This window comes from Nematolebias whitei, chromosome 14, assembly GCF_014905685.2.
Source record: "Nematolebias whitei isolate Nwh7 chromosome 14, NemWhi1, whole genome shotgun sequence".
Lineage (NCBI taxonomy): Eukaryota > Metazoa > Chordata > Actinopteri > Cyprinodontiformes > Rivulidae > Nematolebias > Nematolebias whitei.
In genome coordinates this window covers 13,926,659-13,938,087 of record NC_056511.1, presented here as the reverse complement: position 1 = coordinate 13,938,087, position 11,429 = coordinate 13,926,659, and the positions used below count along the sequence as shown (strand labels likewise).

General features: G+C 37.3%; 1 protein-coding gene across 1 annotated transcript; it reads right to left on the bottom strand.

Moving 5' to 3' along the window:
- Nucleotides 1–1,471: 1,471 nt before the first annotated feature.
- On the bottom strand, nt 1,472–10,703 carry endou2 (endonuclease, polyU-specific 2). Its single transcript, XM_037687298.1, has 7 exons — nt 10,526–10,703; nt 8,539–8,717; nt 8,163–8,268; nt 5,268–5,389; nt 3,201–3,313; nt 2,894–3,047; nt 1,472–1,837 (listed from the first exon to the last, which is right to left on the bottom strand). The coding sequence occupies exons 2-7, from the start codon at nt 8,653–8,655 to the stop codon at nt 1,583–1,585; spliced, it is 867 nt and encodes a 288-aa protein (XP_037543226.1). The 5' UTR covers nt 8,656–8,717; nt 10,526–10,703; the 3' UTR covers nt 1,472–1,582.
- Between the last annotated feature and the right edge of the window lie 726 nt (nt 10,704–11,429).

The window sequence follows — 11,429 nt, the reverse complement described above, 5'->3', positions numbered from 1 at the left end:
ACTATATTGCATATGTCACTTTACCTTTAAATCAATATCAGGGACTTCATACATGTACTTTGTACATTCACTTCATATGTTTGTCACTTTCCTACAATTGTCAATGTCAGAACCTTCATACTTATAGATATACTTTTTATAGTTTATTCTGCAATACTTACAATTTAGGATTGTATCATCCTTTTATTATTCCATTTTATGCTAATGTTTATTAAATGTTTAATGGTTTAATGGTTATTGTTGCACCAGGGGTCTGAGAGTAATGAAATTTCAATCTTGTGTAATGTGTATGTCTTGTACATAGTGCAGTTTTGACAATAAAGTTGACTTTGGCTTTGATATAGTTTTTGATTACCTTTAAGTATGTGTTAGGGAATGAGGGCTCTTTATCCTAGCCTAAACAATGACATTAAAATTACTCTATTACATACCTGCCAACATTTGATGATGGCGATGAGGGACACCTGTAAGTAGAAACAGAAACCCCCATACACAACAGAAATAGTTTTTTAATCTACTCAAAACTACACTTTTTTTTTTTTTTTTTTTTTGCTATTTGTAGTTCACTTCATAAAATTCTCAGTATTAAGCTAAAACATAAAATCAGTTTAGCCTATTATATATGTATTGAAAGGTGGAACACTGAACACTAACTGGCTTTTAAGGTGAACTTTATCTGAGATTAAACTGGAAAATTGTGTTACCTTTATTTATTTAGTTAGTTAGTTGGTTAAGTTGTGTTTACCCACTGAGCACCATGGGTTTGTTTTGACTCCATCACACTGTTCGTTTATCATGAAATATCTTCTGCACCATATAACTAAGTACACAAACAAACAGAAAATACAAGCTTCCCTTACAAACACCATGTCTGTGTGTGTACAAATCACAAGTCCACAATTTTGGACACAGCAACTACAGATTAGATATTTACTTTTAGTAGAATGTTAGACATTTAAATGATCTCCCCAAGCACACACACACATGCACACAATTCCTCAAGCAATATTTATTCTTACAGGCAAAGATGTTCAAGCTAATAAATGAAGGTTGATGGTTGAATCAATTAATAAACACACCTAAACTTCAACAACCAAATGTTTATGCTTTCTATTCTGAACGTGAGATAATTACTTTTTATTTTTTTACGAGCTCGCTTTACATTAGTACTCTGTAACTTTGCAATAGTTGGTTCAATCTAGTGATGGGCACAGTTCCGCTAATCCGCTAACAGCTAGCGGAACTAAATTTTGTTTAGCAGAACATATATTGAAGCTAACATTTTTGTTAGCTGTGCCCACCACTAGTGCTATCAGCATAAATCCAACAATTTCTTGCTGATAAATTCCGCTTTACATCCAGTATAAAAGCCATTTATTTGGCTCTTCTAGGGAGTGACCCATTCACATCAGTGACAATGCCTCATTTATTCTTCCACACTCAGAATGTACAAGATTAACAAAAGCAGACGGATCTTGAGAAGTTTTATTGACTCTTTAAAATAAAAAGACAAAAACAGTAGCCGTGACACTGTAAGCTCAAGTATTAGAGAGGTTATGTCTCAGAGTGACTTCCAGTCAAGTTACTTAGGCTTCTGGTACCTAAGTAGCACAGGATAGGTGGTGCCTATGTGCTTTTGGTTGTAGTGGTGACAAACAATCTCCACATCATACAAGCTGAACTGGACTTTGACGCGCTCATTGGGCGAGCTGAGGAAACAGAGGGTGTAGAGGGCGAACTCAAACTCAGGACTGACGCCGATGAAGATGCTCCCCTTGGGCTTGATTCCGTCCTTCCAGCTGAATTGTAGAGCCAGGATGTGTTTGTTCTCATCAGGCTGAAGTGAAGGGGTTGAGAAAAAAGGAAAGGGGGGGGAAAGAGAGAAGTGAGGAGAAATAAATCAGTCTGAACAGTGTCTCTGGCACATTTTCATCAGAAGACACACAAAAAACACTTACTATCCTAATGCATGCTCAATAACCCAGGTAGATCAATCTAACAAGGTAAAGTCAGGTCCCCTGGATGGATTCTTCTTGCTGAAATGTTTCATCTTTTATCCAAAATAATTCTTCAGTCTGAGGAGCTGCAACAAACTCAGTCTTATAAATAGCACCTTCTCATAGCGGATCTACCAGTTTGCTGGTGACAGTCAAAAACTGCTTGTTCACATGCAAAAGGAGAAACATCAGCCTAACAATTAATTGTTAGTGCCCTAACAATTGATTGTTAGGGCCCTAACAATTGATCGTTAGTGCCCTAACTACTGATCGTTAGTGCCCTAACAATTGATCGTTAGTGCCCTAACTACTGATCGTTAGTGCCCTAACATTTGGTCGTTAGTGCCCAAACAACTGCTCATTAGTGCTCTAACAATTGATCATTAGTACCCTAACAATTGCTCTTTAGTGCCCTAACAATTGATGGTTAGTGCCCTAACAACTGACCGTTAGTGCCCTAACAACTGACCGTTAGTGCCCTAACAATTGATCATTAATGTCTTAACTACTGATCGTTAGTGCCCTAACGATTGGTCGTTAGTGCCCTAACAATTGATCATTAGTGCCCTAATGATCGGTAATGCCCTGATGGTCACGTAAAAGACGAAACGTTTCATCTAAGAATAATTCATCCAGAGGATCTGACTTTACCTTGTTAGACTTGTTAAGTTGTTTAAAACACTATCAGATATTAAATAGTCAAAAACAATGTAACAATTTAATGTCTTAATGTCTTGTGTAGTGTGGATGTTTTATATCTACTGACTGTGAAGCTAATGGCCCCTCGGGGATAATAAAGATACTGGAACCTGAATAAATAAGTAACTCTTAAAACGACATTCACTATTCAATTTGGTCAATCAAGAAGTAAAAATCATTCATTCAGCATGTGGTACCTGAGGTGAATTTGCAGTGACAGTGTAGCCTTTATAATCAATGTGCCCCAGTTTTTCTTGCAAGTACAACTGGATCCAGTTGTGAAAGCCAATGACAGTTCGACCGCCTCTTGTCTCCCCAACAAATACGTGTTCAAACCCTGAAGAGTCCGGTCTGAAATAAAAAAAAGAACACATTTTCCCCTTCATGTTGTCTTGATTATTCATGTTTGTCTGTGTCATGAGGAGCCAGTTTCTCAGTGAAACAGTCACCATCTTGGTGTGAGTTCCGAAGTTATATTTGGATGTTTTTCCAGTTCGCACCCACCTGCTGGATCCTCTCCTCGCATAGAGCTCAAACCAGATCCTGTACAGCTGCTCCTTGAATTCTGTGTCATCTTCAGGAGAGAGATGCTTCTCCACCAGGTACTTATGGGCTATCTGAAAACAGTAAAAACAAACTGGAGCTCCTTCTGTCAAGTGCTGCCATTTTTTTACTCCTATAGCCGCAAAGGTGTTAAACAACAGAGGGGTGCATTTTTCACACTGCACAGTCAAATGAAATAAAATACAAGCAGAAGAAGTGAGGACTACAGGAGCTAACAAAATGAGCAAATAAACTAAAACAGGAGAAAGTGTTTGTTTTCTGTGAAAATAGTATCTGAATGCTGAGGGCTGGATGGCTTTGCTGCAATCTGCTGAAGAAACTAAAACTGAGGTGGTAACGCTCAAGAAGCAGAACACAAAGAAGATGATTACTACCTTCATGCTAAAAGGAGTAAAAGACTAGCTGAAAGCTAACTGTAGCAAAAGGCAAGCTTAAAGCTAAAAGTAAAAAATTGTTAGCTAGAAGGCAAGAGTAGTAAAGGGGTAGCTAAATGTATCAAAAAGCTATCTAAGCCACAGAACAGAAGTACAGTTGTTAGTTTGTTTAACTAATTTTTATTTTTACTAATGTCCTGGATGTCTGAGAATCTACAGCAGCATATCTAAAAGCTAAACATATCAAAATGCTAGCTAAAAGATAAAGTAACAGAAAGGTAGCTAAAAGCTAAAAGTAACAAAAGACTAACTAAAGCTAAAAGTAGTAAAACACAAGCTCAAATGAAAAAATATCAAAAGGCTAGCTAACAATGGAAAATATGAAAAGGAAGGTTAGATAAAAATATCAAGAGTAAATATAAGATAAAAGTTGCAAACATTTAGCTACAGATGCAAAGTAACAAAAGGCTCACTGAAAAGTAAAAGTAACAGAAGCTAAAAGTAGCAGCAACATGGTACCGAAAAGTTTAAAGTAACAAAAGGCTACCTAAAAAACTTAAAGTAGTAGATAGGTAGCTACAAAGTGAAAGTAGCAAAAGTATAGCTAAAAGCTACAAATAGCAAAACAGTAGCTAAAAGCTAAACGTAATATAAAAAACAAAAACAGCTTTATGCTGAAGTATATTTCATAAAGAGGAATGTGTTTGCAGGAATCAAAACTATCTCATTGTATTTATATGGATAAATTGTTTGTAAATAATGTAAAATATTAAGAAAAGTATAAAAGTTACCAAAACTAAAATAATAATCATAGCACCTTTCATAAATGAACGGCTAAACTGACTCAAACGACGCAGAAGTAATAAGATTACATTAAAAAGTACATAAAAACGTAAAACAATATTGCAAATGCAGAATCAACTTTGACACAATCAACATAATTTATAAAAAGTTTGAACGTCTCATTGCTTTGTATGAATAAATTCACTGATGGTTTTAATATTTTACAGAAAAGAAATTTGTTCAGAGTTGTTTTTTCATCCTCTTAAACAACATTAAAAATATTCACGGTTAGGAAATATTACTTAGCTTAGAAATTGTTTTTATTTTCAACCATGTCAGATTCAGATGAAATAAAAATTGGTTAACCAGAATCTTAACAACTTTCTGACTTTAGGTCTTAGAGCCAATGCAAGCACAAATGACGATAAATGTGATAATTTCAGATCAAGCATGTTTTCAGGCTCACGCATTTTTATCTCACAGCGAGACAAAAATGTTGCTGTAGTCAGTGGTTTTACTGTGAAACCACTTGCTGAGTTTACAGCCAAACTACGTTAATCACACTCAACACTAAAGTTACAAAACGAAGTAAATGCCAACTCAAAGATGTGTGGTTGTACATATCAACCTGATGGGAAGGTTTTTAAAAACAAAAATTAATGCAATTCTGGTGTTTGTGAGCTTAATTTGGTACACAAAGGTGGAGATTCATCCTCTATGTTTGAGGTACAAATACTCAAAGCTGTTGACATGAACTTGTACTGTTAATTTCTAAATAGACATAATTGTTTTATAGAATATATTTTGGCTGCATGAAAGTGGGGTATTTCTCAAAAAAAAAAAAAGGTACCTTCATAGTGGAAGTCTGAACGATGGAGTCCAGGAACTTGTGGTTCTCTGCCACCTCTTCGGGAGTTACAATTTCCGGCTCACCAGTATCACTTTCATAGTTATCCAGAAGAGAGATGAAAGCTGCGGAAACAAATGTTGAGGATTTTGATCGGTGTAAGACAAGATGCGTCACGTTCAAGACAGAAACGAGGACTTGACAACAAGACATTCACGTCAAAATGCAAATGACAGCAAAGTGTTCTTTTAGTTTGAAGAATAAAACCCTTTACGTTAATGCTACACTGTTTTAGAACATAACTGCTTAACTACCAGAGTTATGAACACATCTGTAAAGATTATGTCAGTTTGAGAGAGAAAGCTTATGTCCTACTTTTGTCATGAGATAAAAATATAAGTATTGTGATTTTACTTTATATTACAGATCTTATTGTTCCGTATTTTCCTAACAGAGCACTTCGATCTCAGACTGCAGGTTTACTTGCGGTTCCTAGGGTTTCCAAAAGCAGAATGGGAGGAAGGTCTTTCATTTATCAGGCTCCTCTCTTAAGGAACTAACTTCCAGTTTCTGTCCATAGGGCTGACACATTGTCCAGTTTTAAGACTGGGATTGATACTTTCCTTTTTGAGAAATCCTATAGTTGGGGTTGTCTTGGTTTCCTGACCTATCCCTTATCCTATGCTGCAATAGGCTTAGACTACTAGAGGACAAATTGACATAATTTCATCAAATGAATAATCACAAATTAATAGTTTGTATAATTATTTCTATCTTAACATGTGTTGTTTTTTTTTTTGTTTGTTTGTTTGTTTTTGTCTTTCCTCCTAGTGAGGGACCTGCTCGTCTCCATTCTGGACCTGCCATTCTGTGTCCGTTTTTCCTTCCTGTCCTCTCAAACCCAGCCGGTTGACGAAGATGGCCACTTGTCCTCCTGAGCCTGGTTCTGCTGGAGGTTTCTTCCTGTTAAAAGGGAGTTTTTCCTTTCCACTGTTGCCTTTGTGCTTGCTAAGGATGGGAGACTGCAACAAAATGTAGACTCAACACAATCTGCTGGTTACACTACCATACCTGAGATAAATACAGTTACTAACTGAATTTTTATGTATGTGAAGGATTCTGTTCAGTGCCCTGAGATGACTTCTGTTGTTACTTGGCACTATATACATAAACTGAATTGAACTTTCCAAAGAGAGATCCAAATTGCAAGATGGTTCGGACCATGTGAAACTGCAATAGATTTAATCAAATCGCCCAGCTCGCAGTCCTTTATTTGGGGGTTTAATTTTAATTATTGGTGTCGTTACAGTCGTTACGATACTTTACAGTGTGTTTGTGAAGAGAGTTTTAACCGTTCGCATTGTTTCCTGGTTTTGTATAGCACAACAGAAACACAGCACACGTTGAAGGAAACGGTCTCCGTTTGTCCCTTCTGTGTCGACTCAGCCACGTCTGCCTCAGACAGTACCGTATTTTTTGGACTATAAGGCGCACCGGATTATAAGGCGCACCGGATTATAAAGCGCACCGGATTATAAGGCGCATTAAGTGAAACAAAACAGTAAATGTACTGTATTTATATAGCACCTTTCTATCTTGTCAAAATACTCACAGCGCTTTATACTACAGTGTAAAGTGTAATTGTACACTACAGTGTAACAGTCAGATAAGCCAAACTTTATTCAACTCATTCGCAATAACCACATAAAATTGGTTCGAGGTCAGTAAGCACAACCAGAATGAATACAGAAAGTGCACCTGATTATAAGGCTCACTGTCGATTTTTGAGAAAATTAAAGGATTTTAAGTGCGCCTTAGTCCTAAAAATACGGTACTTTTCCAACCAGTCTGCCATGCCCATCTACACCTGGTCCTGTTTCAGCTGTCACAGCTGCAGCCACTTCTCTCATCAGCCCCAGTCCATAAAGTTTGGGCATTGCGTGTTCCTACGTCACGTCCGGTTTACCCTGTTCTGCCTTGAGTCTCCTCTTGCCTCCTTTTGCTGCTGCTCAAGTTTTGTTGGCTTTGCTGCCACAACAGCCTTTTGTTTTGTTTGGAATCAACCCGAGGTTTCTTAACAAGGCAGGAAAGATTCTAGCTGTGCTCATACCCTTTTTATTACCGTATTTCTCGGACTATAAGGCACTTAAAATCCTTTAATTTTCTCAAAAATCGACAGTGAGCCTTATAATCCAGTGTGCTTTATGTAGTAATTCTGATTGTGCTTACTGACCTCAAACCGATTTTAGGTGGTACACGGTGCTCAAAAATCGGTCAAAATGAAATTGTTTCGGTTAATGCACCTTATAATCCGGTGCGCCTTATAGTCCGAAAAATACGGTAAATGTTTTACTGTGTTTGTATCAAGATTATATGATTTTACTCAGTTTTTATGAGAATGTCGTGTTCACTCACTGGAGTTCCTTATTACAAAGTAAATCGCCTTCAATTCAATTGAGAAATAGATTTAGAATAAGATGTTTTCACCTTCAAGCTGAACTCTGAGTTATCGCCAGGTGTTACATAAGTCAGATCTGGAAATAGTGTGTAAACAAGGGCAAATGCAGGCAGAAAACAGCCCTGATAAGGAGAACTGAGCAAACTGACCTGTGCTTGTGATTACACAACACGACGCTGCTCGACACAACGAGATTAGACGGAGGAGCTTTACCCTGAGAGGAAGTGACGCAATGAAAAGCAGCAAACCGGTGTGGAATGCACAAAGCAATCATGTTTGAACATAATGGAACAGCTGTTTAGGTGTTAGTGACACACAAGAAATACATCCCCCCCCCAAAAAAAAACACAAAGACATGTTACAAAACATAGATGCAAACGGATTAATGCACGCCACTGACAAAGTTCCTGCAAATATTTCCCTCCACCTTGACCTCTTACCTAAAAATGTCTCCTTTTTGAAAATGTTCTCATCGACAAATGTAAACAGAGGAAATCCTGCTGCGTTGCTGTTGTCGCTGACGCCCATGCTGTCTCCAGCTTTGCCCTGCGGCAAGAGGAGAAAGCCCTTTTTTAATTTTATTTTACTCCTAATTGTTAAAAAAATATATACATTATTTCTCTCAAAGACACCAATTGGCAAGATGAATGTATTCTAGGATAACAAAACCAATTCTAAGCTATTTCACAAACTTGTTTTTACAGATAATAACTGTGTTTTTCCAGTAGATCTTAAAGCTGCTCTTTTTTTTTTTTTTTTTTACAGTAAAGAGGGGAAGAGTGAGAAGTAAGATGTGTATTTGTGTGCATGGTGCACCTGCAGAGAGATCCTGTAGTCTTTTCCAGGTGTGAGTCGGTTGATATCATTGTCCCAAAGCTTCTGCACCACAGCTGACAGCTCTCTGTCACTCAGCCTGTCGTTGTCGTTCATCATATGATGGCTCCTGGTGTTCGTGGCCCCTCGGTGGCTGTGGATGGTTCGATCTCAGCCTCTTTCTGAGTAGATGAGTTATCATTATAGCCTCTGCTTTGTACCAGACCAGATGATTATATTTTGAGCTCCACTGGCTATGTTCCTAAATAATCCATCTATGCTATGATAAGAAAACAAAGTATCCTTAAAGTTTAGGGGTTTTTGTTTGTTTTATAGGTTCATTCCACTGCGTTTTGATGTGTAAAACAAGAGAAACACCCATGAGGCACTTTGGAAGAATTTTTGCTTTTAAAGTTTTTTTTTTTTAAATAAATTCTGAAGCTAAAGATCATTTTTCATAATCATTTCAAACAGTAAACATTAAGACGTTATTTAGTGATGTTCACACACAGGCGCGCCTCAAAAACTTAGAATATCATGAAAAAGTCCAATATTTTTGTCAGTAATTTCAGAAAATGAAACTCATATTATATTGAATCATCACACATCAAATGAAATATTTCAAGCCTTTATTTCTTGTAATTTTGATGATTTTACATCTGACAGATAATGAAAAATAAAAAAATCAGTGTCAGAAAATTAGAATATTGTGAAGATGTTCAATATTGTAAACTCATGGAGTCACACCCTGATCAGCTGATTAACTCCTGGACATGAGCTACAAATGTGTCATTCCTCAAGTCCAGCCACTCCTGAACCAGAGGCAATCAGAAGTGTCTTACCTGCTGAGGATGAAAAGAACTGGACTGTTGCTTGGTGGTCTAGTGTCCTCTTTTCAGATGAAAGTACATTTTGCATGTCGTTTGGACATCAAGGTCCCAGAGTCTGGAGGAAGCGTGGAGAGGTCCAGAATCCATGTTGCTTGAAGCCCAGTGTGAATTTTCTACTGTCTGTGATGGTTTGGTGCCATGTCCTCTGCTGGTGTTGGTCCACTGTGTTTCCTGAAGTCCACAGTCAACGCAGCATCTACCAGGACATTTTAGAGACTTCGTGCTTCTTTCTGCTGACGAGCTTCATGGAGTTGCTGATTTCATTTTCCAGCAGGACTTGACTCCTGCCTACACTGACAAAGGTACCAAGAGCTGGCTGTGGGATATTCTCATTTTCTGACAAATTGAATTTTGTTTATTATTTGTAAAGCATAAACATCAAAATTACGAGAAATAAAGGCTTGAAATATTTCAGTCCATGTGTGATGAATCTATGTAAGAGTTTCACTTTATGAAGTGATTTTTGAACTTTTTCCAAGATATTCTAACTTTTTTAGATGCACCTGTAAGTAGATATTGCCTGTAGTGGTGTTAAACTCAGTGAACGCTCTGAAAAGTAGTTCAAAAGTCCACTCAGGGAGACCGTTTTAAAATATTAGTTCATAATAAAGCATGTTATAACCCCTTGCTGGTGTGCAGAGTCGAAGAAGTGAAGACCGGCCACATCTGATTAACACTGAGGCTTCTTGTAGCCGGTGTATTCAAGTTTTTTTGTCTCAAAAATCAGCCAAAAGAATAAGACAGAAATATCTTTATGATCAAATACTTCTCATCTTTATTGGACATGGAGCCCTTAAAAAATAGATATTTAAATTGATCTCATCGTTATTTTAATGTTAACATTACAACATCAAATACGTCTTTTTTTAATATCTTGCCTCTTAGTTAATAACAGCTGATATTTTACTAACACAGTGATTCATAGAGCTGTTGGGTTGTGAGCCAGGGCCTACGATAGCATTCTGTATTATATAATAAAACTGCTGTAATGGTAAAAACACAATAGCCTCTAAAGTTAAGCAGAGTTTGTTCATTCAGCTCAGTTTTTCAGACCATGGCTGACAACAAATTTATGACCTTCAGCTCTAAAATCCACCGACCTTCGTCTGGCCCTGCTTCTTTAAACCAACAAGGAGGACGTGGTGAAGGATGAAGATGCAGTAAAATCTCCAGATGTTGGTTTCTTGTGTCAGTTCCAAGGCCCAGAATCACCCCAGTTGATGTTGGTCGGTGTGGATGGAGAAAGAGACAGGAGGGGTTCAAAACAAGAGCACGAGTCAGGGAACAGGACAGGAGAGAGGGGCCATTTTAAAGGGTTCTCCACAGTCAGCAACTCTGGCCAAAAGGGTTCACACAATGTTGTCCCTTTTCAGTTTCAGGTTAAATGTGGGCTCTTTGTTTGTTGCATTGTTTGCGTCTGTGTCACGGGCTAACCTCTGGATCACCGGGGAAACACGGGTCATCAGGTAACAAGATGCTGTTAGGAGCTGAACCTCTGCACAGAGCAGTGCGTGGGACAGCACAGGAAATTCTTGGACTTTTATCAGTTTGTTACTGGAGCTCTTTTTTTTTTTGATAACCTTAAGAGAAAATGTTTTGTCAGAATCAATTAAAAAAACAAGTTTAAAGAAAACCAAGTTGTATGCAACATTTCATCTGCATTTGAAATAGAACTATAGATTTTAATCCGTCAAATAACAAACAGGTAAAATTTAAATTATGTATTTTTGTCTGTAGGTAGTTAAACTGTATACAAATAGAAACTGTTGTATATTTATCTTATGCTTTAAAAGGTGTTTTAAACTTCATGTTGAGATAAAAAGCTGAAATACACTCAAATGTTTTGTGCGAGTCGTGTAAAAACATGACATTGTTGCTTTAACTTTATATTTGCACCATTTTAAAACACAGTATGATAAAATGGGGATTATTTTTGTTACCAGAGACAAAATGTGTGGAGAATAAATTTTAAAATGGACAGAAATGATCATTTTTCTCAACATA